Source organism: Pipistrellus kuhlii, unplaced genomic scaffold (assembly GCF_014108245.1).
Source record: "Pipistrellus kuhlii isolate mPipKuh1 unplaced genomic scaffold, mPipKuh1.p scaffold_m20_p_3, whole genome shotgun sequence".
NCBI lineage: Eukaryota > Metazoa > Chordata > Mammalia > Chiroptera > Vespertilionidae > Pipistrellus > Pipistrellus kuhlii.
In genome coordinates, this window is record NW_023425529.1 from 173,249 (window position 1) to 200,003 (window position 26,755).

The 26,755-nt window shown below is 66.9% G+C and overlaps 1 protein-coding gene across 1 annotated transcript in view; it reads right to left on the reverse strand.

Moving 5' to 3' along the window:
- Nucleotides 1–526: 526 nt before the first annotated feature.
- The window catches only part of ZC3H7B (zinc finger CCCH-type containing 7B), a 39,595-nt gene continuing 13,366 nt past the window's right edge, over nucleotides 527–26,755 (reverse strand). The window contains exons 2-23 of the mRNA XM_036456480.2: nucleotides 25,642–25,700; nucleotides 23,912–23,945; nucleotides 23,190–23,387; nucleotides 22,709–22,867; nucleotides 20,984–21,064; nucleotides 20,259–20,315; nucleotides 19,151–19,193; nucleotides 18,443–18,639; nucleotides 17,788–18,109; nucleotides 16,793–16,851; nucleotides 16,150–16,249; nucleotides 14,989–15,150; nucleotides 13,477–13,682; nucleotides 10,989–11,089; nucleotides 10,012–10,193; nucleotides 8,955–9,040; nucleotides 4,957–5,090; nucleotides 4,649–4,754; nucleotides 4,456–4,564; nucleotides 4,117–4,250; nucleotides 3,875–4,038; nucleotides 527–3,123 (exon numbers count right to left, since the gene is read on the reverse strand). Coding sequence (XP_036312373.1) covers nucleotides 2,886–3,123; nucleotides 3,875–4,038; nucleotides 4,117–4,250; nucleotides 4,456–4,564; nucleotides 4,649–4,754; nucleotides 4,957–5,090; nucleotides 8,955–9,040; nucleotides 10,012–10,193; nucleotides 10,989–11,089; nucleotides 13,477–13,682; nucleotides 14,989–15,150; nucleotides 16,150–16,249; nucleotides 16,793–16,851; nucleotides 17,788–18,109; nucleotides 18,443–18,639; nucleotides 19,151–19,193; nucleotides 20,259–20,315; nucleotides 20,984–21,064; nucleotides 22,709–22,867; nucleotides 23,190–23,387; nucleotides 23,912–23,945; nucleotides 25,642–25,694 — 2,925 coding nt within the window. The 5' untranslated portion in view covers nucleotides 25,695–25,700 and the 3' untranslated portion in view covers nucleotides 527–2,885. The remainder of the gene's footprint in view (nucleotides 3,124–3,874; nucleotides 4,039–4,116; nucleotides 4,251–4,455; nucleotides 4,565–4,648; nucleotides 4,755–4,956; nucleotides 5,091–8,954; nucleotides 9,041–10,011; nucleotides 10,194–10,988; nucleotides 11,090–13,476; nucleotides 13,683–14,988; nucleotides 15,151–16,149; nucleotides 16,250–16,792; nucleotides 16,852–17,787; nucleotides 18,110–18,442; nucleotides 18,640–19,150; nucleotides 19,194–20,258; nucleotides 20,316–20,983; nucleotides 21,065–22,708; nucleotides 22,868–23,189; nucleotides 23,388–23,911; nucleotides 23,946–25,641; nucleotides 25,701–26,755) is intronic.

Sequence of the window (26,755 nt, forward strand, 5' to 3'; positions counted from 1 at the left end):
CCCCCCGAGGTTTGAGAAAGTACCCCCAGCAGAGGCAGCTGTCCCTCACTGAGAACTCCTGGCCTAATACACACTCTCCTCTTAAAGAGGAAGCCCAGGGGCCTGAGCCCAGAGGAGTCAGGATCATATTCCAGAGCAGGACACGGCCCCTCACCTTTCTGGAAAAGCCACACCCAGAAAGGGCCCCGAGCTGGACCTCTGGACCCCAGGCCAGTGCACACGGGGAACACGGGGGCCACAGCAGGCCGGCTGCGGAGGAGCCAGCAAAGGGCGGCCACTGGGGCCACTTATGCAGAGCACAGCTTGTCCCTGTCGGCCCGGGCTGCCCGAGCCAGGGTCAGCTGAGTTGCCCTGTTTACTCAGGGACAGACCTGCCCTCACCCTTTGGAATGTCTGGCTGCGGCTGCCCAGCACCGGCCAGCTCTGCCCCAGGCGCCGGAGCCAGGCAGGGAGGAGCAGGAGCGACACCTGGGGGACAGAGGTCAAAACGCACACGTTTATTTTCTGGAACAAAGGCTACGAGAAGCAAGTTTCTTTCGTTTTTATTTTAAGAAGGACAAAAATTGTTATTAAAACATCTACATTATTATCAAGATACTAGACCTTATGAATATTTAATATTAAAGTGTGGTATTCTTAAGATTTTAATACACGTTTTAAAAGGACCATTGCATTGATTCCTGCCCGGCTGGGAAATGCAGCCGCCCGCCCCGCCCCGCCAAGAAGGGACTCTCCGTCCAGGGCCCCCGCCCCGTGGCCACGTGGCCTGACCTCTTGTCCCTGCCCAATGGCGGCGGGCACAGGCCCTGGTTCCCCTCTCCCGGCCTCCCTGTCAGGATCACAACAGAAATCATCGCCCTCAGCAGAAATCTCCCTGCCTCCTGCTAGGGCCCCAGAGCGGCCAGGCCAGGAAGGCCCAGATCCGGAGGCCCTGGGACCAAAACGGGTTGAAGAGAAATCTGGACTCGAACCCTTTTCCCTTGGGTAAGGAGGGGTCAACACCAATCCTCAGCTGTTCCTGCGCACTCCTGCTCTCTCCCCAGGAGGGGGCGCTGGAAGCTGCAGGCAGAGCTGGGCCCAGTCACCTCTGGCCCTGGCCCTGGTCTCTGAACCCCCAGACATGGCCTGACGGCCTGGAAAACCTCTCTACCTTAGACCAGGGCGGCTGCATTTCCTGGCCAAACTCCTTATCCTTAGCCCTCCACAGAAGTGATTGGTTGGATACCACACACATATATAATATTGTATAGAGCGATATATTTAATACCTGTGTATATATGCATCACGGGGCCACATATATACACGCTAGAAACAGGCTGGTGACACACGGCAACACCACGGCTCGGGGAAACAAGTGTCGTGGACGCTCAAGGCCACGCCCCCACGCTGGGTGTGGTCTCTCCGGCCCCCAGCCACGCCCCCAGCACCCACGCTGCAGGGCTGGCCGCGGGGGAGGGGCAGGGGGCGGGGGAGGGAGGCATGCATGCCAGTTATTAGGGGGAGGGTGGGCAGTGGTGGCAAGAGAAACAGGCTTCTCTGAGCCCGACGCCCGTCGTCCTGTCATCACACACTGTCAATCCTTGCTCGAGGAGAAGGAAGGGGGACTCTATGCCCTCCGTCTCACCCCCGAGCCCAGCCTGGGTCCCTGGTTCCTGCTGGGGGGGGGGCGCCCCACTTCTGTGCCAATGGTGTGGGGCGTTCTGGAATGTCTGGGGAACCAGGGGAGACCGGGCCTGCGCGCAGGGGGTGGGACGGAGAGCAGAGGGTGCACACAGACATCAGACCACACGGGGACAGGAGAGGGGCGTGTTGGGTGGGTGGGGGCAGGGGCTGGGGGGTCAGCTGGCAGGGCCAGGGAGCAGGGAGGGGCCAGGACAGACGGTCATGATTGTATTTCTGGGTCTCAGGGAGAAGGAGGAAAGGACCATGCTGGGCCCCCCTAAAAGAGGGGTGTGTCTGGTCCTCGAATGGCCCATGATGCCCCAGGGTCATGTCTCCCTTCTCTCAGCATCCCCTCGCCTCCGTACCTCATTCCCTGCCCCTCCCACCTGTCCCCGAATCTGCTGGACGCACCCCACAACTATCCTCCGGAGAGGACTTCCCCTCCTCCGTGCGGACAAGACCAAACCCCTGAGCTTCCTTCCCCAGCCCCCGGGTGGCGCTGCCGGGGACCCCAGCTGCACACCAATCCAGAGGCGGTCCCCCAGCTAATGGCGGGCCCTGAGTCTCCTGACCAGTGTGCACCTCCTGCCGTGGGACGGAGACCCCGTGTGGATCACGTCTCCCCTTCGGGCCTCACTTTTCCCACCTGCAGAATGGGGGCTTCGGGCTCTGAGGACCTACGATCTACACTCAGTGGCTCCGGAATGAGAGGGGCCGGGCTGGCGGGAAGACGGAGGCCTCGGAGGGTGAGGGACCCGTACCGAGGCCCAGCTCCATCGCCCTGGGCTGCGTTTTAAAGCTAACTGGGGCCTCCCGCCCTCTGCGGTGACCTGACCTGTCCCCGGGGAGGCGGGGGTGGAATGAAGGCGGGCAGAGAGGACCTTCCTGCTGCAGATTCAAGTGGGGACCCCGGGCTCCCCAGCCCTGAGCTTCGGGCCCCCTTTGGGAGCAGACAGAGGTTAAAGCTGTAGCTGGAGCCGGAGGGGTCCGACCAGGGGCGCTGGGGCTGGGGGGGAGGGGGCTGGGACCCCTTGAGCCACAGCACGTGCCCCCGGCTTGCACACTGGGTGGCGGGAGCAGACGGGATGATGGGTAAGGGCCTCCAGGGCCAGGGGCTGCCTGATGAGGACGGCCCCCCGCCCCAGGCCGCCCCGGCCCTCCGGCCAGGCCCCCGTTCCCATCCACACCCCGGGCCCTAGGACTTCACCCACGACGAGGCCTGGCTACTCGCCGGGGCCCGCGGCGGGGGCTCCGGGCGCGGCGGCCGCGGCGCCGTCCTCCTGCAGCAGGAAGTTGTATTTGCCGAAGTCGTCGTCCCGCGGGCACAGCAGCATGTCCTTGCGGGCCTTGGCCAGCTTCTGCTTCAGCACCTCGCGCCGGTCCAGCCACTCGCTGAGCTCCTCCTGGCTGTGAGCGCAGCGGCACTTGTCCCCGTCCGGGCAGGCCTTGCCCTTCTGGAGCCTGTGGGCAGCGGGAGGCTCACTGCCCGCGCCCTGGCCCTGGGCCCTGGCCCTGCCCACCACGGCTGTGGGGCCTGGGCCAGCCGCTTAGCCTCCCCCAAGCGGAAGGTGACCGGACGTCCCGACTTTTAACAGTATGTCCCGCGTCCCACGTCGTTTTTAAAAAAGTCCCGATTAAAAAAAAAAAAAAAAAATCGGGACTTTTTTAAAAACGACGAGGGACGCGGGACACATTGTTCTTTTTTGTTTTAATATTTTATTGATTTTTTTTATAGAGAGGAAGGGAGAGAGATAGAGAGTTAGAAACGCCGATGAGAGAGAAACATTTATCAGCTGCCTCTTGCACACCCCCCACTGGGGATGTGCCCGCAACCAAGATACATGCCCTTGACAGGAATCGAACCTGGGACCTTTCAGTCCTCAGACCGACGCTCTATCCACTGAGCCAAACCGGCTTCGGCAACGGGACAAATTGTTAGAAATCGGGACTGTCCCACCAAAAGCGGGACGTCTAGTCACCTTACCCAAGACCAGCTCCACCCCGGGAGTGGCTTTGGGGCTGCTGCATGCTGGCATGGCCCAGCCTTTGCCAGGGACCCAGGTCTGCGAAGGGGGGTCTGGCCAGGCCCACCCACCGCACCCCTCCACCCCTCCGACCCTGCCCTGCCCCGCCCGGTGCCAGGCTCCTCGTGTCCAGGACACACCACCCCTGAGTGCCAACTGCAGACCCAGAGGGGCCCGCCCCCGCGCACCTGTCGCACAGCCGGAACTCGCCCATGGGGAAGCGGTAGGCCCAGCCGCTGGCATCGCTGTCGGACGTGAAGACCTTCTCCTTGTGCTTCTCGGACTGGATGTGCTGCTGCCACTGCTTCTTGCTGTTGCTGTTCTTGCCGCAGAGCCAGCAGTGGTAGCCCATCTGGGGGCACAGCCACCGTGGGTGCCCGCTCTGCACCCCCCGCCGGGGGCCGGCCCCTCCCCGCCGCCCGGGCGTTACCATGATGTCGGCGTAGTCCGTGGGCATCTGGATCTGCTTCTCCCCCTCCCGGGCGCCGAGGGGCGTCCCTTCCCCCGGCTTCCCCGGGTTGTGCTTCTTCAGCCACATGTCGTAGGTCTGCTGCATGTCCAGGACTGCAGGGACACGGGGGCAGAGGGCATGGGGCGGGCGCTCCCTCCGTGCCGCCCCGGGACCCGCCGGAGGGAGAGGGGGGCTTCTCGGGCCCGGAGAGCAGAGCAGGGAGCGGGCCTGGTGCGCCCGGAGAGGGGCGGTGGCCCAGGCGCCCTCGGCCTGCTGCAGGGCCGGGGTGCCGGCAGCGAGGGGCCGGCCTGCACTCACTCTTGTTCTCCTTCATGAACGTCCACATGTCCCGCTCCTCGGGGCTGTGGGCGAAGGAGCAGTTCCCCACGTACTGGCACTTGCGGCCGTTCTGCGCGTGGATGCAGAGCTGTGGGGCGAGGGAGGGCCTGCTGGTACCGCCGGAGGGCGCCGCTGCCCACCAGAGGGCGCCCCTCCCCGCCCCCGTGCTCACGTCGTATTGCTGTGGGAAGTTGCGAATGGACGGCAGTGGCCTCACCGACACCCACTTCCTCTTGGCCTTGGACATCACCAGCAGGACCCGCCGCTCCTTGGTCCAGCTGTCGGCAGAGGGGCCGTCGGGGAGGGCGTGGGCAGAGCCTCCGGCTGTGGCCTCCGCAGAGAGCCGTGGCCTCCTCACCCGTGGCACTCGGTGGCCCTCACCCAGCGGGTGCCAATGCCCCCACCCAGGCCATACCCGCTCACCAGTGCCAGGCCCCCACCCAGCCCAGCCCCCACCCAGCCCAGCCCGCACCCACTCACCAGTGCCGGGCCTTGGCACTGCAGTACTTGAGGTCTTTGTCAGGCTCCACCACCTGCCCGTTCCTCCAGCACTGGCCACACACGAACTTCATCTGCAGGTCAAAGGTGCTGGGCCCGTGTGTCCGCGGGGCACCCTGCGGGCAGAGGGGCTGGTGAAGCTCAGGCACCAGGGCCACGGCCTGAGGTCCACCATGAAGGTCCCTGGGGGGCATTAGTTCTGCCCGGAGCCTTGGGGCTGGCAGGAAGTGACGCCCAGCTCCAGCCCACGGCCTCTCCACGCGGGAGCGAGGCCTGGAAGGGGAGGCCTGACTCCTGAGCCGGGCTCTCCGCCTTGGCGGCTGGCCCGCGTCGGCCTGCTCTGTGGGGCTGCTGGCATCCTCTGGGCACGGCAGGCGACCTCACAGCTCCCTGCCTTCGCACACGCCGTTCGCTCTTCCTGGAACGCCCTTTGTCTGTTCTTCATAGGTTTGGTCTAGAAACTTCCAAGACTCAGCTGGAGCACCTCCTTCAGGAAGCCTTCCTGGAGCTCTCCCAGAGCAGCTGCCCATCCTCTGCGCTCCCACAGCCCCTGAGCTCCCCGTGGTGACGGACTCCTCCAGTTCCCGGGCCGGCCCGCGGGAGAGCAGGCCCGGGAGGCGGACAGCCCTGCCGCGGAGGGGACGGAGGGGCCTGCGCTGGGCGGAGGGACAGACCACGGGCAGCCCTGGGCTCTCCAAGGCCCCGCGCGCGCGCTCACGCCCGTCTCCTGCTCCTGAGCGTCCCCAGGCCAGCGAGGGGCAGGCGGGGAGCAGATGCCACTCGGCCTCACGCCCTGCAGCCGCGCTGTCCCTCCGTCAGCTGGAGCCTCCCGGCTCCCTGGTCTGAGGCGGGGCCGCCCCTCCGGGCAGCACTGTCCTCTAGGCTGCAGGCTCGGTCCCTGCCGTGGGTGCGCTTGTTCCTGGCACTGCCCGGCCCAGGGGCTGCCCTGGGGCAGGAAGCGGTTCTGTCCCTGTCAGGTGCTCACGGAGCCCTGGCTCGGCCCCAGGATGGCACACGTCGTCCCGATGATGACATAAACCCTCTCCTTAATCACCGGGCCACGGCCTGCACCGGAGCGCACAGGACACTTACCCGCGGCAGCACTGGTGTCTACGTGTCCCGCTGCAATATATATGTTTTATTGATTTATTTTACAGAGAGGAAGGGAAAGGGATAGAGAGTTAGAAACATCAATGAGAGATAAACATAGATCAGCTGGGGATGTGCCTGCAACCGAGGTACATGCCCTTGACCGAATCAAACCTGGGACCCTTCAGCCCGCAGGCCAACGCTCTAGCCACTGAGCCACACCGGTTAGGGCTGGATGCTCCCCTTTCCACAGGTGAGGTGAGGGGGGGCCTGGAGGGGCACCGTGGCTCGGCCGCTGGCGAGTGAACTGCCACACCGTCCGCTCTCACAACAGCCATCTCCCCCTCCCCCCCGCTGCAGCCCAGGGCGAGGGGGGGTCATTCCCGTCGGACGGGGACGCAGAGGCCCAGCGAGGTCACTGACCCACCCACAGGCGGGCAGGCGGCCGAGGACGGACCTGGCTGAGGCAGGTGCACGGCCAGACCCCCTGGCATCTCCCTGCCGGGCCCACAGTGCCACGGCCCCTCCCCACGATGGCAAACAAGACGCCTGTGCCCACGTGGCCCGGCTGGCAGAGCCAGGCCTGAGGGAGGCGCCTTGGTGGGGAGGAGGGGCTGGCAGCGCGAGGGCGTGGAAAGCTGCCAGGGTACCTGGAGCCGCCAGGCCTGCCCCGTTCCTGGGACCCCGGCAGCTGGCCTGGGCAGGATGAAGGGGTCAGGACAGGTGGTGGCAGGGACAGTCTTCTCGCTAGAGCAGCGGTTCTCAACCTCTACTGCCACGGCCCTTTAACACAGCTCCTCCTGCTGTGGTGACCCCAACCATCACATTATTTTCACTGCTACTTCATAGCTGTGATTTTGCTATTGTTAATGAACTGTAATGTAAATATCTATATCTTCTGATGGTCTTAGGCTCTGTCGCGACCCACAGGCTGAGAACCGCTGCTCCAGAAGATGCTGCAGGTCCAGGCTTAGCCCTCCCTGGTGCCCGACCAGGAGCAAAACTGCACGGTGGCAGAAGGCCAGGGGAAGGGAGCCGCCAGGAACCGGGGAGAGAAAGGAAAAGGACCAGCAACAAGGGGGCTGAGAGAGGGAAGGCCCGAGGGGCTGGGCAGCTCTGGGGACGGACCAGTCTGCCCTGCTCCCTGCCACACCCAGGCTGGCCTCCGGGGGGCCTCAGTGAGGGGGCCGTCCCTCAGGTGTGGATGGCACCGTCTCCTGTGCCGGGACCGCCCCTTCTGTCCCGCTGTCCTCCAAGTTACAAGGATCCTGCCTCCTGGGGCAGGGGTGAGGAGGGGCTCCTGGAGTCAGCCCCACCCTGGGAGATGGCAGGAGGACGATGGGCCCCATCTACGGACGAGGAGCCCTCAGGGGTGAGGGGCTGGTGCAGGGCGGGGCGGAGCAGGGGGAGCTCCAGACCGGACGGCAGAGACGCTGGGACTGGCCCCGCTCAGGGAGGCTGGGCAGCCTGGGCACGCCGAGCCTCCGCGGACACGATGCCGCCTGCCGTCTCCGGGACCGGGTGAGGCTCACGAGGGCGGGAGCGAGGCCGTACAGTCCGCGGTGACAGTGTGAGGAGCACCGGGACTGACGGGGGCTCAGGACTCTCCCGGAGACCGCTATGGACCACAACGGGGGACGCATAACCTCACAGCGGAGAAACCTCATCTCACGTCCCCACCAGGGAAAGCACACATCGGACCACGTCCGCCCGGGGAGGACCGGGGAGAACAGAGCATCTCCCTGAGGTTCGAGGAGCCACGGACAATCCCGGGTGGCGGCCTTTACAGAGCAACCGGCTCTCACAATGCCAAGGCCACGGGACAGAGGGACGGAGGAGGGGCTGCTCTGGGTGAAGGACACTAAAGAGACACAACAGCCGAGACCGGTGTGGCTCAGTGGATAGAGCGTCGGCCTGCGTAACTCAAGGGTCCCGGGTTCGATTCTGGTCAAGGGCATGTACCTTGGTTGCGGGCACATCCCCAGTGGAGAGTGTGCAGGAGGCAGCTGGTCGATGATTCTCTCTCGTTGATGTTTCTAGCTCTCTGTCCCTCTCCCTTCCTCTCTGTACAAAATCAATAAGATAAGTTTTTTTAAAAAGAGACTTGACAGGAAGGCTCGGGATCGGGAACGACTCGCAAAACCTGAGCGCAGACGCCAGGCTCGGCGGGGCGCCCCGAGGCCAGCTCTGTGTGCGGACAGCGGCCGTGGCACTGCGGAAGGCGCGCCTGCATCGTTAGGAAACACACTGAGGATTTAGGGGAAATGGGGCATGGTGTCCGCAACGTATTCTCAAATAGTTCATCAAAAAAGAGTGCGTTCCGTATATAAATGCATACGTGTAGGGACACACACACACATACATACACACACACGCACACACACACATACACACACGCGCGCGCACCCACACACACATGCGCACACACATGCGCTCACACACACGCACACACACATGCACACACACACATACACGCACACACGCGCGCACTCGCACACACGCTCACACACACACTCACGCACGCACACACACATACACACACACACGCACACACGCGCACACACACACACACACTCACACACACATACACACACGCGCGCGCACGCACGCACACACACAGGCACACACACACAGGCGCACACACACACACACACGCTCACACACACACACGCACGCACACTCACACACACACGCTCACACACACACACACGCACGCACACACACGCACACACGCACTCGCTCACACACGCTCACAGGACAAAGTGTGGGATGTGGTCAAAGGCTAACACCCAGGGAATCCAGGAAAGGATGTACATGCTTGATGTACGACTTATAATTCTTATCATTTCCTGGCCAATCGGAAATCATGAGCGCCCGAGGCCGGGCCTTACCAGGCCGCTGCTGGCCTTCCCGGCGTGCGCCTCCATCTGCTGCCAGTACTTCTTGGATTCCTGGACGATGTCTTCGTGGGTCATGCCTGGGGGCGAGGGCGGACCTGGTGTCCTTGACGGCGCTCGGCCCGCATGGAGAGGCAGCGGCCTGTGAGGTGCTGGTGCCCCCACAGCCAGCCTGCCCCTGCCTGCTCCCGGCAGTGCCCGGAGACGGGCGAGCCTGGGCCCCTGAGCGGCCGGCTGAGAGCACCAGCTCCTCCCGAGGCAGCCCCCCCCGGAGCCGCCCCCCCCTGGCGGGACCTGCCCTCCCCCCCGGAGCCGCCCCCACCCTCCTCAGCGGGACCTGCCCCCCTCCACCTGCCCTCCCCCTCGGCGGGACCTGCCCTCCCCCTCGGAGGGACCTGCCCCCGCCACCTGCCCTCCCCCTCGGCGGGAGCCTGCCCCCCCGCCCCCCCTCAGCTGGACCTGCCCCACCCCCCTCCACCTGCCCTCCCCCTCGGCTGGACCTGCCCCGCCCTCCTCCACCTGCCCTCCCCCTCGGCGGGACCTGCCCCCCCTGCCCTCCCCCTCTGTGGGAGCCTGCCCCACCCCACCTGCCCTCTCCCTAGGCAGGACCTGACCCCCCCACTGCCCTCCCCCTCGGCGGGACCTGACCCCCCCACCTGTCCCACCCTCAGCGGGACCTGCCCCCCCTGCCCTCCCCCTCGGCGGGACCTGCCCCCCACCTGCCCTCCCCCTCGGTGGGACCTGCCCCCCCACCTGCCCTCCCCCTCGGTGGGACATGCCCCCCCCACACCTGCCCTCCCCCTCGGCGGGACCTGCCCCCCCACCTGCCCTCCCCCTCGGCGGGACCTGCCCCCCCACCTGCCCTCCCCCTCGGCGGGACCTGCCCTCCCCCTCGGCGGGACCTGCCCCCCCACCTGCCCTCCCCCTCGGCGGGAGCCTGACCCCCCCACTTGCCCTCCCCCTCGGCGGGACCTGCCCCCCCACCTGCCCTCCCGCTCGGCGGGACCTGCCCCCCCTCGGCGGGACCTGCCCCCCTCAGCGGACCCCCCACCTGAGTACTGCTGCAGCAGCCAGACTTTGAGCTCGATGAAGCTGTGGGCGAAGTGGCAGCTGTCCTCCCGCAGGCAGCCGTAGCGCACCTCGTGGCGGCACACGTCGAACTGGAAGTGCTCCTGGAACTGGCGGATCTTGGAGTACTTGAGGGAGGTGGAGCGGACGATGTGCACCAGGCACCTGGGGGCGGGGGGAGGGGGGAGACGCAGGCTGCAGCCCCTCTCTGGGCCGGAGGGGAGGGCTCCTCCCGGTGCCCCCGCCCTGCCAAGCAATGGCCGGGAGGCGGCAGGGGGGTCCCACACTCGGGCAGCCCCCTCAGTCTGGGGCAAGCTCAAGGGCAGGCTGCTGCGGGGCTGGGAGAAGGGCGCCCATGGGTGGAGAAGGGCCTTTCCCGGGTTCCCCAGCCCGAGGCGCCAGGCCTGGGCCTGCACCCGGAGGGACAAAAAGCACCCTCAGGCCTGGGATGCAAATCCCCCTCCCAGCGACCTCAGGGGCTCGGAACCATCAGCCGGTCAGTGAGGAAACCGAGGGTCAGGGCGGCCAGAGGACACGGACAGGCCACTCCCCGGCCAGCTGGGACTCCAGGCCTGGGCTCCCTCACCCCCGACGGGGCAGAGCCAAGCGGCTCAGAGGGAGCAAAGATGGGTGCCTGGTTCACCCTCCCCTCCCACTCTGCCGACGGGAGGGCACCAGACCCGAGGCTTGTCGACGAGTGACCTGCTTCTGGCCTCAGCCTTCTCATCCGTACGCCCCAGTCAGCATCTCTGCCTCACGGGACTAGGGGCCATTCTGATGCCCCAAAGGGTGCTTGGAATGGAGTGGTCTGTCTCTCCTTTCCGGAGGTGCTGGCTCTGAGTCCCACGTTCTGCCCCTGTCCTGACCCTCCGTCCACCCTCTGACCTCAGCCGCCCCCCAGGCCCTGAGCCGCCCGGGAGCCGCGCCATGCCCGTCCCGGCCGGCCGTGGCCACGCTCACTTGTTGTTGTAGAAGCTGTGCTTGGCGGCCAGGTTGGAGCAGACGGCCGGGGAGTCCTTCGTGCCTTTGCTGATGATCCGGGGTTTGCTGTCAAAGCAGATCTGCCCGGGGAGGGCTGGGCTGGAACCCGGCACCGCCACCGGGCGGGGGTGGGGGTGGGGCGGAGGGGGCAGATGGGTCCCTGGGAGCCCTGCTCTGAGTGCCCAGGTCTGTGGTCCCCACCTCTCTGCTCCGCTCACGGTAACCGGCCCGGCTCTCTGCTCCCCTCACGGTAACCGGCCCGGCTCTCTGCTCCGCTCACGGTAACCGGCCTGGCTCTCTGCTCCGCTCACGGTAACCGGCCCGGCTCTCTGCTCCCCTCGCGGTAACCGGCCCGGCTCTCTGCTCCGCTCACGGTAACCGGCCCGGCTCTCTGCTCCCCTCACGGTAACCGGCCCGGCTCTCTGCTCCCCTCACGGTAACCGGCCCGGCTCTGCTCCGCTCACGGTAACGGGCCCGGCTCTCTGCTCCGCTCACAGTAACCGGCCCGGCTCTCTGCTCCCCTCACGGTAACCGGCCCGGCTCTCTGCTCCGCTCACGGTAACCGGCCCGGCTCTCTGCTCCCCTCACGGTAACCGGCCCGGCTCTCTGCTCCCCTCACGGTAACCGGCCCGGCTCTCTGCTCCGCTCACGGTAACCGGCCCGGCTCTCTGCTCCGCTCACGGTAACCGGCCCTGCTCTCCGCTCCGCTCACGGTAACCGGCCCGGCTCTCTGCTCCGCTCACGGTAACCGGCCCGGCTCTCTGCTCCCCTCACAGTAACCGGCCCGGCTCTCTGCTCCCCTCACGGTAACCGGCCCGGCTCTCTGCTCCGCTCACGGTAACCAGCCCGGCTCTCTGCTCCCCTCACGGTAACCGGCCCGGCTCTCTGCTCCCCTCACGGTAACCGGCCCGGCTCTCTGCTCCCCTCACGGTAACCGGCCCGGCTCTCTGCTCCGCTCACGGTAACCGGTCCGGCTCTCTGCTCCCCTCACGGTAACCGGCCCGGCTCTCTGCTCCCCTCACGGTAACCGGCCCGGCTCTCTGCTCCCCTCACGGTAACCGGCCCGGCTCTCTGCTCCCCTCACGGTAACCGGCCCGGCTCTCTGCTCCGCTCACGGTAACCGGCCCGGCTCTCTGCTCCGCTCACGGTAACCGGTCCGGCTCTCTGCTCCCCTCACGGTAACCGGCCCGGCTCTCTGCTCCCCTCACGGTAACCGGCCCGGCTCTCTGCTCCGCTCACGGTAACCGGCCCGGCTCTCTGCTCCCCTCACGGTAACCGGCCCGGCTCTCTGCTCCCCTCACGGTAACCGGCCCGGCTCTCTGCTCCGCTCACGGTAACCGGCCCGGCTCTCTGCTCCCCTCACGGTAACCGGCCCTGCTCTGCGCTCCGCTCACGGTAACCGGCCCGGCTCTCTGCTCCGCTCACGGTAACCGGCCCGGCTCTCTGCTCCGCTCACGGTAACCGGCCCGGCTCTCTGCTCCGCTCACGGTAACCGGCCCGGCTCTCTGCTCCGCTCACGGTAACCGGCCCGGCTCTCTGCTCCGCTCACGGTAACCGGCCCGGCTCTCTGCTCCGCTCACGGTAACCGGCCCGGCTCTCTGCTCCCCTCACGGTAACCGGCCCGGCTCTCTGCTCCGCTCACGGTAACCGGCCCGGCTCTGCTCCCCTCACGGTAACCGGCCCGGCTCTCTGCTCCCCTCACGGTAACCGGCCCGGCTCTGCGCCCGGCCCTCACTGGGCTGGGTTCACCATGCCGTGCCGAGGGCAGGGGCTGCCCTACGCCTCAGCCTCAGTTTCCTTAGTCACACGGGCCTGTCCCACAGGCTCCCCGCGGAGCTCAGAAAGGATGGAACCGCGGCAGGTGCTCTGCACACGCAGCCGTCCGCCTGGGAGCGCACACCGGGCACTGCTCTCCCTCCGCTCCGCCTGCGCGCTCGGGGGGGGGGCTGAGCTGCCCCAAACCCGGCCGGCAGCCAGGACCAGCGCGCTCTCCACGGAGGGGACCTCCCGGGCCGGGGCTGGTGGGGAGGCAGGGCCCAGGGGGCCTCCTGGGACAGCTCGGGGGGTGGCAGCAGCCTGCGGGGCTGGCCGGGCGCGCGGGCCTCTGGGTCTGCGGACACCCAGGGAGAGGATACGGCCGGGAAGCAGGCAGGGAGGGGCAGCGGGCACAACCAGGCAAGGCGGTGAGGAGGGTGGAGTGAGGACCTACAGCGCCGGCCCAGCCGCCCCAGCCCGGCCCACAGCCTCAGTTTCCCCTGCCCTCGTGAGGGGTGGACAGGATCGGGCTCCCGCGGGACAGAGCTTAACTGCCTAACAGTCTGAGGAGTACGGACTCCAGGGCCAGGCTCCCACCCCCGTGCTCCAGGGCTGCCACTCAGGGGATGGCGCCCGGGACCGCCCGGCCGGACTGGGCCTCCGCCCGGGGAGGCGGCGGGCGGGAAGGAGGAGGGCAGCGGCGGGCGGGTACCTCGCAGAGGAAGGTGAAGATGCCCTGGTGCTCCTTGAGGAGCTTGGCGATGGTGAGGCTGCCGCGCTTGACGCCCCCCAGCGGGTCGAAGAGCAGGTCGCGGTTGAGGGTGCCCTTCCGCTCCTCGGTCCACACGTCGATCTCCTCCTGATGGTAGGCGAAGGTGCAGTTATCCCCGTACTTACAGTCCTGCTTGTTAATCATGTCTGCAAAGAGCAACAGGACACACGTTCTGCCAGGCGGGAAGGCGGCCCCCCGCCGGCCGGGTGCACACGTGGGCGGAGCCTGCCCGCCAGGAGGTCGGGGGAGGGTGGCATCCGCCGAGCTCTGCCCCTGGGCGGGGGCGGTTGGGGGGTCACATCTTCATCTGCAAAACACGTATCCTCAGGCACCCGGAGTCTGAGGGTGCTGCGTGCGGGGACAAAACAGGGACACACAAAGCACGGACAGCACGGTGGCTGTCGCACTGACAGGGAGACGCACCCAGGCGCTTGGCGGAGGAAGAGAAGAACGCATATATGGTGTATGACTGTCTATTCCACTTCAACCAAGGTGACAGAGCCAGGAGCGAGGCAATGGCAACAGAATACTTTTTAAAAGCTAACACTGGTTGTCCTGGCCAGTTCGGCTCAGTGGATAGAGCGTCGGCCTGTGGACTGAAGGGTCCCAGGTTTGATCCCGGTCAAGGGCATGTACCTTGGTTGCGGGCACATCCCCAGTGGGGAGTGTGCAGGAGGCAGCTAAATTGATGTTTCTCTCTCATCAATGTTTCTAACTCTCTATCCCTCTCCCTTCTTCTCTGTAAAAAATCAATTAAAAAATATATATATAGCCGGGACCGGTTTGGCTCAGTGGATAGAGCGTCGGCCTGTGGACTGAAGGGTCCCGGGTTCGATTCCGGTTAGGGGCATGTACCTTGGTTGCGGGCACATCCCCAGTAGGGGGTGTGCAAGAGGCAGCTGATCGATGATTCTCATCGATGTTTCTAACTCTCCATCCCTCTCCCTTCTTCTCTGTAAAAAATCAATTAAAAAAAAAATATATATATATATATATATGTTAAAAAAAAAAAAAAAAAAGGGTCCCGGGTTCGATTCTGGTCAAGGACACGCACCTTGGCGGCAGGCTCCTCCCCAGCCCTGGTCAGGGCTCGCACAGGAGGAACCTCGATGTTTCTGTCTTTCCCTCTCCCTTCCACGCTGTCTAAAAGATCGATGGGGGAATATCCTCAGGTGAGGATAAACAAAAGATAATAATAATAAAAATAAAAAATAAATCAGAGCTAACATGCATGGCGCCCGACTCCGTGCCAGTCCTCAGTGTGTCCACGGTTTTCCCGCAGCTCCCGCAGCTCTGGGCCTGCCGGGACAGGCTGGCTCTCACCCGGAGCGCGGCCAGCAGCTGAGGGAGCTCCCCGCGCTCCCGCCCGTGCGGGCCGCCCGGGGCGCCCTCTCCCGGAGGGCGTCCCCCTCCACGGCCCCGCCGGCGGGAACAGCGTCCGCGGGCACCCACCTTTGCACAGGTAGTAGGAGCCCACGAAGCTGGTCTTGGTGGGCCGGGGCCGGATCCGCCTCCAGGTCTGGTCCTCGGAGCTCCGGAGCCGGCCCAGCAGGATGTCCCGCTTGCACTTGTGCTCCAGGCCCTCCCGGTAGGTGTAGTCGCCGGCCCTGGGGCCTGGGCGGGGGGACAGGGGCGGTAGGTGTGGCCCTGGGGCCTGGGCGGGGGACAGGGGCGGTAGGTGTGGCCCTGGGGCCTGGGGCCTGGGCGGGGGGACAGGGGCGGTAGGTGTGGCCCTGGGGCCTGGGCGGGGGGACAGGGGCGGTGACTCTGGGAGCAGAGGGCGGGGTGTGTGTGTGTGTGTGTGTGTGTGTGTGTGTGTCCGGGGGCGGGGACGCAGCCAAGGAAGAACTTCCTACGGACACAGCCATCTGCCACGGCGGCTTCTGCTCTCGTCCCCACGGGCCCCCGAGCTCTGGGGGTGACCGGGCAGGGCGATGTGCTGGGGGGGCCGGGGGGTCTGGCAGCAGGTGGAGGACAGTAACTGGGTGACCCTGAAGGCCCCGCCAACTCCAACACGCTGAGAGAGGATGCAGCCCAGCCCGCTGAGATGTCTGACCTGGGACCCCGTATCGCCTAGAACTGCGGGGCCGTGGGCTTCCGGCAGAGAAGCCCCGAGTCTGAGTCTAGAATCCTACACCAAGCTCTAGTCTAGAGGCTCTGAGGTGAGAGACTGGGTGAGCGGAAAAGCACCCCCCAATCCTGGCGTCTCTGAGCGACTTCCACCGCCCGCCTTGGAGCTGGGGTCTGCCGACGCCCCGGGGCCACCCAGCCAGTGCCCTCTCCCAAACCCTTCGCCCCTGGGTGCTGGGCAAGGTGTGCAGTCACCGTGAGAGGCACTCAGGGGGCGTGGAAGGCGAAGCTGCGTTCCTGGTGGGGGGGTGGGGGGCGGCACTCTGCACTCCCCAGCCAGGTCCCCACCTCCGGGCTGCAGGCGCCAGGATGCACCCCTCACGCCCCCTGGCCTCCCCAGCACTGGTGAGAGCCCCACCCCCACTGTCTCCCCCTGCTCCTGTGCCCGCCCTCCTCTCTGACGGGCACACGGGGACCTGTCCTGGGTGCCCACGCTGGCGGCCCCAGCGTCCGGGCAGCGGGGCGGGGGGCGGTGCACGGTACCTGTTTTGGGGTAGCAGAGCTGGCAGGCCTGCTTGAACTCGTGGGTGGCGGCCAAGGGGTTCTTGATGAGCAGAGCGGTGTTGGGCATGGAGGGCTCTGGCTGTGACGGGAGGAGGTCGGCGTTTGGGGCTCTGGCCGAGGGCGGAGCCAGCAGGGCCGGCCGGGCGCCAGCCTGGGGGGGGCTCTAGGACCCCCCAGGAGCCGCACGGCAGCCAGGACCCTCCCTCCTCCTCCGCCCTCCCAGCGGGAGCTCCTTCTCTGACCCAAGAACCCAGAGCACGGGACCGGAGAAGCCGGGGGTAACGGTGATCTCGCCCCTGAGCCCCCCTCGGACACCAGCCCGGCAGGAAAGCAGAGCGAGAGGAGGGGACCCCGTGGGGCTGTCCTGCCCCAGCCTCCAGCGCCCAAGCCCACAGCCGAGGGGAGGCCAGGACTCCCGGGGCCACGGCTGAGGCGGGAGCCAGGCCGCCGGACTCCAAACAGTGCGCGCCCACCGCAGAGCCGGGCTGAGGCCCGAACCCGGGGTGTTCCCAACGCCCCTCCCGGGCGTGCAGCCCCTGGCCCCAGGCAGAGGGCCCCCCCCCCCCCTCGCTCTGGAGCCCACAGCCCTCGCCTCCACCCCGGTGCCTGGCTGGTCACTCACCGAGGGGGCCGGCTTCTGGGAGCCGCTGGGGGGGCGCGGGTCCTGGGAGCCGGTGTCCTCTGGGCGGGAGAAGACGGGGTCACGGCCTGCTCCGGGGGTGTGAGGGGCCCTCCCAGCCGCCTCCGTGTTTCCACCCACTGGGCCACCCAGGCTCCACCCCTCCTGCTCATGCCGACCCCTGACGCAGCGGTCGGCAAACTCATCAGTCCGCAGAGCCAAATAGCAACAGCACAGCGAAGAAATTTCTCGAGAGCCACATTTTTTAAACTTAAACTTCTAACGCCACTTGTTCAAAACAGACTCGCCCAGGCCGTGGTGTTTGTGGAAGAGCCACACTCACGGGGCCAAAGAGCCGCGCGTGGCTCTTGAGCCGGTTTGCCGACCACGACCAAAGCTCTACCCCGGGGACAGGGAAGCACCCCGGCTGGCGCAGGTCCCGCCTCCCGCACCCCCACGGCCTGGAGGCAGCCCAGCGCCTCAGCTCGGCTCACGCGGGTCCCCCAGACTAGCTCAGGCCTCCTCTGCCCATCCTGCCTTGGGAGACATCCCTCCGTCCATCCGCCACGGGCCTGCGTGGACGGCGCCCCCTGCTGGCACAGGCCTCCTGCAGGAGGCGCATCGCCTTCCTGACCCTCTGGGCCTGGGTGAGGGGAGCCGGGAGCTCTGCGGCCCCGGGTGTGGGAGCCGGACCGGGAAGGCCCACGGGGCCTGTGCCCGTCGGGTTCCTGGCTCCCCGCCCTGTGGGACTGAAGGAACCCATGGCCTTGAACCCTGGGAGGCTGGACAGAGCAGCAGACCACAGGCCTGGAGTCCTGGCCTGTCCCCGCTCTGCCGTGCGATTCCGAACCGGATACGGGCCCGGCCCTGAGCCCAGAGCCGCAGGGGACACGGCCGGGCCGAGGCAGACGGCTGTGACCCAGCTCCGCTCTGAGGCTGAGCCGGGACAGCTCCTTGCAGACCGTGGGGGGGTGAGGGGCGCCGGCGCCCGGCCTCACCCAGGAAGGCGCCGGGCTTGTCCAGGGCGCCCCGGGCGGAGCCGAAGCTGTCCAGGGCGTCCAGGCGGGTCTCTGAGTAGGGCAGCAGGTCCAGGGAGTCCAACGCGGAGCCCGGGGGGTCCAGGGCGTCCAGCACCGAGGCGGCCAGCTTCTTGGCGGGGTCCATGACGAGGCCGAAGGAGGCGGGGGGCAGGGGGCTGGAGACGGGGATGGACCCGCCCGCCACCGGGGGCAGCAGCGGGGTCCCGCCCGGGAACACGGGGATCAGCTGGGGCAACTCGCTGGGCACGCCGCTGCCAGGCAGGCCGCCCTGGACCAGGGACTGCAGGGGGAGAGCCGGGTCAGAGGACGCACTGCCAGGGTCAGCCTGAGCCCTGGGGGAACCAGGAACTGCCCCTCCACCATCACACACACACACACACACACACACACCACACACCACACACACACACACACACACACACACACACACCACACACCACACACACACACACACACACCCCGCATTCTGCAGCTTCCAGTTCCTGCCCCCCAGGCCTCTGTCTCCTCCTGACAGAGGGGGCGTCCCTCCAGCAGTGTGGGACGTGGGGATGGGGCGTGAGGAGGACCGTGGTGGGGCCCAGGCGGGAGGGGGTTCGGAGAGAAGGGGGCTCACCAGGGAGTCCAGGAGGGTGTCCAGCTCCGGACCAAAGACGTCCCCGTCGGAGAGGTCATCCAGGCCCTCGGAGCTGGGCAGCGCCCTGCCGCTGCTGCTGTCCAGGGGCGCCAGCAGGTCCAGCACGTGGGGGAACAGGGGCATCGTGGGGGGCGCGGGGAGGGGGGCCGGGGAGCCTCGCAGGTCCACGTAGCAGTCTGTGGGCCCCGGGGGGGGGTGCTCAGTGGCTGCAGGAGGTCCTGCCCTGGGGTCCTCCCCCTTCACCCTTCCTCCTCGCCCAGCTCTGACCCTAACCCCGCCTGCCGCCGGCCGGACCCAGTGGCCCAGGCTCAGCCACAGTGCAGGGAGTGGGGAGGGTCCCAGTACCACAGCATATCCCCGATGGGCCTGGCGCAGGGCCTGACTGGCCCAGCCTGGGGACGCCGTCCCTCCTGAGGGCACCTCTAAAGTGAGCTTCTGGGGAGCCAGTGGGAACAAAGGCAGGGACTCTGACAGGGGGGCCGGGGGGAGGGGGCGGAGTGGAGGACATGGGCCCAGCACCCTCACTCTGAGGTGCCCGCCCCAGGCTGGAGAGGGGACTCTTCCTGAACCCACCATTTGCTCTCCTGTCTCAGGGAGTCCCCAGGACGGGAGTCTCCAGAAGCCCTGTCTGCAGGGCTGGGCTGGCTGAGGCCCGTCTCCACCCCATCCCCTTGGAGAGGGACACACCTGTCTCGATGTCGTCGATGGAGCCCAGGCCGTTGGAGGTTCCCTGTGGGAGGAAGGACTCCGTGGGCCGGGCAGACCGGGCTGGGAGGCCACGGGGCCACGCTCGGGTGCCCCTGGGCCCGAGGGGCGGCTGCTGCATTGGCCACGGGCCTGGGCGGGACGGCCAGGAGGCACCAGAGGCCACTCCCATCACCAGGGTCCTGCCCCCTGGGCCCTCCAGCGCCCCGATCCTGCACATCCAGCTCCAGCACTGACGTCACTCGTTTACAAACCACCAGGCTGCCCTTGGCTCTGGCAGCCCAAACAGACGGACACGCTCACTCATTCTGCGTGAGCACTCGGTCTGTGCGAGCTAATCGTTCCTGGTTACCGCCCCGGTGAGTGCCGGTTACACACCCGGTGAGGTCCCGCCTGCCTCCACGCAGCCTGCGAGGCCCCACGGGCGAAGCCCCGCCTCCGGCGGCCCAGGCACGGCGGCCCCTGGGATTCGGAGCGGGTGGAGGGCAGAGCTAAGCCCCGGAGAGAGGCTGCTGCGGCCGTGCTGTGTGACGCTGGCCACGGCCCTGCCCACGCTGGGCCTCAGCCTCTCCCTGCGGGTCATGAGGCGGACACAGGCTCCGCCGGCCCTCCACGCTGTCCCTCCCTGTCAGAAGGCCTCATGTCCGCCGAGCAGCCGTGCGCGTGAGCAGCGGGGGAGTCGTGCGTGCGCCGAGCCTGCCATGCCCACGAGGAGGCCCGCGTGGCCGGCCCAACCTCCTTCCCTCCCTCCTGCGGCCGTGGCCTCCTTTCTCCAGGGGCCGTGGCATCCCTGAGCGTCCCCTGCAGGGACCCCTCCCCCCACCAGCCTGTCCCCACGCCGAGCGCCCCAGAGGGGCCCTCACAGGCCTGGTGGGGCCGGCCCGGGCTGCAGTCACCCCACTCCCAGAGCAGGCGCCCGGCTCAGCAGGGGGACGAGGAGAGACTGAGCCCAGCCCGCAGCCTGAGGCCCGGCACCTGCCGCCTGAGCTCACGGACGCCCGGGGAGTGGGCTCAGAGCTCTGAGACGGACGAACCCGACAGGCTGCGCCCAGAGGTGGGGAGGGAGGCGTGGGGCCCGGGCCCGCCCTACCTGGTCTGCCACTCCAGCCGCAGTGCCGTTACTGAGCAGAGAGAAGGTCTCCAGTTCCTGCGGAGATTGGGAGGGGGCGGGGGGGAGAGGTGAAGATCTGGGGAGATGCTCAGGCTCCCATCTCCCAGGCGGGCGGTCGAGGTCTGTGGTCCTTCCCAGGCTCCCCGCCCCCGGGGCTGCTGGGAGCCACCGCGCTCTCTCTGGTCATATCTGGGCGTCTGCTTTCTGCCAGCAGGACCTGGAGGAGGACTCCGAGCACACACTCCTCCCGGCGCCAGCCCGGGCGCCAGCGCCAGCGCATCCTCGCGTCTGGACCCTCTGAGGCGGGCACATTGTCCCACCTCAATGTTCTCACCAGGCGGAGAGAGAACTAACTTGCTCAGGGTCACAGCCAGACTCAGAGCCGGACCCTGCCTACGGGCAGCTTCCTGGCACACAGGAGTGCCCAGTGAACCACAGGGACCCCAGTGCCATGGGGGTGATCTGGGACGTGAGGCTGAGGGCGCGCTGTCGGCAAAGGCCCGGGCGGAGGCCCAGGAGGAGGCAGCGGCCCGCACGGCCGGTGTCGGGGGGCCTCGAGCCCCGGCTGCGCCCGCTCAGCCAGCGAGCGGGAGGACCGCCTGCTGCCACCCCCTCCGGCCCGGCCCGGCCTGGCCACCTCACCTGCTTCTCCCCGATCGATCGCCCGCCCGCACCCCCGGCCCCCGGCCCCCGAGCCCACCCACCTGGGGCCTCTTGTACGCCTTCCGGACTCGCAGCCCCAGCTTCTGAGCCAGCTCCTGGCCCAGCTGCGTGACGCTTTCATCCTGCGGAGACAGACACGGGTGGAGCGGCCCGCCCGCCCGCCCGCCCGCCGCCTGGTGCCGCCTGCGAGGGGGCCGCGGGCAGCCACGCTGCGGACAAGGAGCCAGCTCCAGGAGGGGACGTGGCTGCCCAGGACACGGCGAGAGCCGGTGGGGCAGGGACGACACCGCGCTGCTGTCTTTTCCGTTCAGGGAGAGCAGTGGAGTGGTGTTTGTTTGAATTATCACTGTCCCGTCTACGGCCATACCACCCTGAACGCGCCCGATCTCTGAATTATCACTGTCCCGTTGCCGGACACGGTGAGTGTTCGGAAAACATCCCTGTTGTTCTACTTTTTGTGCATTGTTCCCGCTCCCCCAGTGTAGTGCGGCTCACAGGGAGAACCGCTTTGAACAGCTGCCCCCGTCCTCAGCGTTCTCCCGCACTCACAGCAGCCCGTGTCACCCGCTGTCACAGCTCCGGCCCTGGGAGGGAGGGAGGGAGGGCAGGAGGCTTTACCGCCGTCCGCGTGGCGAGGGCAGCCACGTGCCTGAGGACAGTGCCAATGAGGGCGCCCCGGACTCCCGCTGTGTGACCGGTGCGACTCGAACGGCCTTGCCTGGCTTTCTGACTCCCTCCCCCGCACAGCCCTGCGATGCACGGTATGTCAGCACCCCCACTTTGCAGGGGTGCAAACCAGGGCTCAGAGAGGCCACGCCATGTGTCCAAGGGCGCACAGCCAGATTAAATTGATGGGCAAGAAGAAAGCAACGGTTTGGAACAGATGCCTCTTTGAGGGCATGCATACCAAGATCAGGACCCAAAGCCAGGCCAGCAGCCTGCACCCAGCTCCTTGACCATCGTGCAGTGACTTCCTCTCTGCTCTGCTCACCCACATCCTTCTTGCTTCTCCCAGCCCCACCCAAGCCCCGCCTCCTCAGGGCGTCCCCCCAGCCCTTCCAGGAAGCACTGATCCACCCCCAGTCCTCTCACGCATTATTTCAGGATGAAGCAGGATGGACACAGTATAAACTGTGGGGCTGATACGCAGAGAGAGGGGCAGTGACTGTCCACAGCCACGCCAGGGGTCCATGGCGGAGCCAGGCCTGACCTGGGACACTTCCATGTGTCTCCGAGTAGACGGTGGGCCCCCAAAAGGCACAGACTGGGCACCGTGTGGGCACTGAGTAGATACTTGCTGAGTGGGTGGATAAATGGGGAGGGAGTGGTGTGCCCAGCGTGGGCTGGGGCAAGCAGTGCTCTCTGTTGGCCATTTCCCATCGTCTCCTCCCGACCTGATGACAGCCTGGCCACTGGGACCCCACACAGGGGGCACCCCGTGCAGCCTCACTGCCGCCTGCACTCCGACGAGCGTCTCAGCCACGGACTCCATCATCAGAATGCCTGGTTCAAACCTCAGCTCTGCCGCCCCCTAGCAGTGACGCCGGGGGAAGTGCCTTCCTCTCCGTCCTCATCTTTAACACGGGGGTAAATGCACCCACCTCCGAGCCTTGTTTGTTGCAACAGAGCTAACACAACGTGTCTTTAGCAACAACGCCTGGCCCGGGCTCGGCGCTCACAAAAGCACCTGCAGCTCCAGGGGACAGAGGACGCCGAGGAAGGCGGGTGGGGTGGCCCAGGGCGGGCGGGCGCAGAGCCGCACTCACGTGGGGCAGGGCGAGCGAGCAGCGGCTGCTGCACTCGTAGGCCTCCTTGTGGCGGCCCAGCTCGTTGAGGGCGCGCGCCTTGCGGAACAGCGCCCGGATGTTCTCGCCGTCCAGCCTCAGCGCCTTCTCGCTGTCCTCCAGCGCCTTCTCGTACAGGCCCTGCGGAGAGGGAGAGAGAGGAACATCCGTTTGTTGTTCCCCTTAGTCATGCACTCACTGGCTGACCCTTGTATGTGCCCTGGCCAGGGATCGAATCTGCAGCACTGGTGTATGGGGTCAATGCTCTCACCACTGAGGCCCCTGGCCAGGGCTGGACAGCAGCAGCACTTAAAAGCTGTTACTATGTGTTCGGACTTCAAAAGCTCCAGGTGAGCTGCCATGCAGCCGGGCTGAGAGCCTGGGGTGATGGTGAGATGGTGAGGGTCAGGGGGAGGATGCACAGCCAGGGGCGTGGCAATGGGGGGGGGGGGCGCCGGCTCACCATGGTGAAGTAGCAGGCAGCCCTGTTGACATGCAGCTTGCACAGCAGCTCCCGGGGCAGGTGCACCTGGTCGGAGGCGGCGTAGTCGGCCACGTTCAGCCCTTCCATGTACTGGCCCAGCGCCTGCTTGTGGTCCTTCTCCCGGAACAGGTCGTTGCCCTCTGCCAGCAGGTTCTGCACCAGCTTGAGCAGAAAGGCCTGTGGGGGGGGGGGGGGCGGCGGCTCAGGGGCTTTCCCCATCCAGCTGGCCCCCACGCTCCCCCCTTCACCAGCCCCGCCCGGCCAACGGACCCCGCACCCCTCACCATCCCCCACGCCCCTCACCGCTCCCCACGCCCCTCACCCCCCCCACACCCCTCACCATCCCCAGCCCGGCCGCCCGGCCCCCACGTCCCTCACCGCCCCTCACTGACCCTCACCAGCCCCCGCGCCCCTCACCGCCCCCCGCGCCCCTCACCGCCCCCCCCACGCCCCTCACCGCCCCCCCCCGCGCCCCTCACCGCCCCCCGCGCCCCTCACCCGCCCCCCGCGCCCCTCACCCGCCCCCCGCGCCCCTCACCGCCCCCCGCGCCCCTCACCGCCCCCCCGCGCCCCTCACCGCCCCCCGCGCCCCTCACCCGCCCCCCGCGCCCCTCACCCGCCCCCCGCGCCCCTCACCGCCCCCCCCCCCTGCGCCCCTCACCGCCCCCCGCGCCCCTCACCGCCCAGCCGGCGGCACTCACCTCATATTCTTCTTGCTTTAGGGGGAGTGTGGACCTGGCGGAAGAGGGGGAACAGGCCTGGTGAGCAGGGCCGGCCCGTGGAGGTCCAGGCGCCAGGGCACGGCCCAGAGGTCCTGCCTGCAGTCCCTCCTCCAGCCCCATCCTCGGTGTCAGCTTCGGGATGAGGGTGAGGGGGCAGCGCTTCTCCTCCCTAAATCCTGGCCAGCTGGCCCTCTGTCTTGTCTCCGGGACAGGGAGGGAGCGGGCTCGTCCTGGCCCTCCCACCGGGCCTTCCCAGGAGCCGGTGCTCCAAGCGGGCGGCTGCCCTCGGCCTGAGAGACCCGTCCTCTGGGAATGGCCGTGCCCCACACCAGACCTGCCCCTGCGGCCCCCGCCCCATCCCCTCCTCCCGCCCCCGCACCAACACAGGACCGCCCAGAGCCTGCGCCCCCCGGGCCCTCCCAGTCCCCTGAGACCCTAACCGAGCTCCCGGTCTCTGAGCCTCAGCTTTCTCATCGCGAACTGGAGACGAGAGAGAATCCTCCCTCCTGGGCCGCGGGGAAGACTGACAGCGATGCGGGCGGAGGCCCCGCGCGGAGCCCGAGGGTGGGCCCCTCATCGTTAGGACAGCAGGCGAGGGCATCGCGAGCCGGTGGACGCGAGGGGAAGGTGACCAGACGTCCCGCTTTGGGCGGGACAGTCCCGATTTTTTACAATGTGTCCCGCGGTGTTTTAAAAAAGTCACGATTTAAAAAAAAAAAAATTGGGCCGGGACCGGTTCGGCTCAGTGGATAGAGCGTCGGCCTGCGGACTGAAAGGTCCCAGGTTCGATTCTGGTCAAGGGCATGTACCTTGGTTGCGGGCACATCCCCGGTGGGGGGTGTGCAAGAGGCAGCTGATCGATGTTTCTCTCTCATTGACGTTTCTAACTCTCTGTCCTTCTCAATTCCTCTCTGTGTAAAATCAATAAAATATATATATTTTTTAAAAATCGGGACTTTTTTAAAATGGAGGGGGACGTAGGACACATTGTTAGAAATCAGGATGTCGCCGAAACCGGTTTGGCTCAGTGGATGCAGGTGTCTTCAAACTACGGCCCGCGGGCCACATGCGGCCCGCAGAGGAGTCTGATCCGGCCCGCCAGGTTTTTTGGGCAGTGAGCGCAGCCGAGGTGTTACAGTAGGAATTAGTAGTTCATATAGTCCGGCCCTCCAGCTCTCTGAGGGACCGTGATCTGGCCCCCACTTTAAAAAGTTTGAGGACCCCTGGGAGCATCGGCCTGCGGACTGAAAGGTCCCAGGTTCGATTCCGGTCAAGGGCATGTACCTTGGTTGCGGGCACATCCCCAGTGGGGGATGAGCAAGAGGCAGCTGATAAATGTTTCTCTCTCATCGATGTTTCTAACTCTCTATCCCTCTCTCTTCCTCTCTGTAAAAAAAAAAAAAAAAAGCAATAAAAAATATATTAAGAGATGATAAACTTTAAAAAAAGAAAGAAAATCGGGACTCTCCCGCCAAAAGCGGGACGTCTGGTCACCTGACGGCAGGGGAAGTGGTACACGGGACAAGGCCAAGGGTGAGCAGGGCCAGGGGGCGCAGGGGGCGTGTGTGGTTCGTGGCTCACACGTGGGGTTCGCAGACCCAGCCCCCGAGCGCCTGCCCTGCCAGCCCCTTCCCAGCCCCCCACCTCCCACCCCCCAAGGCACCGGGACCGAACGGCAAAGGAGAGGGAGGAGGAGGCGGCGCACTCACTGGATGAACTGCAGCCCCTTCTCGATGTCCGCCTTCCGCCTCTGCCTCTCCATCAGTCTCTGGGGGAGAATGGCCGTCAGTCCGGCGGCCCCACCACGGACACGCCTCGCTCCTCCCTTTCCCGGGAGCAGAGGGGCGGCGCAGAGGGCAGCGACCGCCTCAGGGCCTCCCCCGCCCCACGCCGAGACCCCCGCACGGGGAGTTTGCCGAGCGCCCTCGACGGCCCCGGCCCTTCCCCACAGCGTGGCGTGGGCTGCAGTGCTGCGCGGGACACCCTCAAGTTCAAGGGGAAAAACCTTGAGTAGCCATCAAGCTCGGTCTGGGGAGGAGACAGAAAAAGCAACACGGTGCCCCTGAATAGAGATACAATGGAGCGCCACCACCGGGCCACGCGCCAGGCCACGCACCGGGCTGTGCACCGGGCCACGCACCGGGCCATGTGCCAGGCCACTCTGGGCCACGCTGGGCCATGTGCCAGGCCACGCACCGGGCCACGCACCGGGGCCACGTGCCAGGCCACGCACCGGGCCACGCGCCAGGCCACTCTGGGCCACGCACCGGGCCATGTGCCAGGCCACTCTGGGCCACACTGGGCCACGCGCCAGGCCACGTGCCAGGCCACTCTGGGCCGCACTGGGCCACGCGCCAGGCCACGCACCGGGCTATGCGCCGGGCCACGCGCCAGGCCATGCACCGGGCTGTGCACCGGGCCACGCGCCAGGCAGAAAAAGCAACACGGTGCCCCTGAATAGAGATACAATGGAGCGCCACCACCGGGCCACGCGCCAGGCCATGCACCGGGCTGTGCACCGGGCCACGCGCCAGGCCACGTGCCAGGCCACTCTGGGCCACACTGGGCCACGTGCCAGGCCACGCGCCGGGCTGTGCACCGGGCCACGCGCCAGGCCACGTGCCAGGCCACTCTGGGCCACACTGGGCCACGCGCCAGGCCACGCGCCAGGCCACGCACCGGGCCACGCGCCAGGCCACGCACCGGGCCACGCGCCAGGCCACGCACCGGGCCACGCGCCAGGCCACGCACCGGGCTATGCGCCGGGCTGTGCACTGGGCCACGCACTGGGCCAGGCTCTTAGTGAACCTTTCACCAGCACAG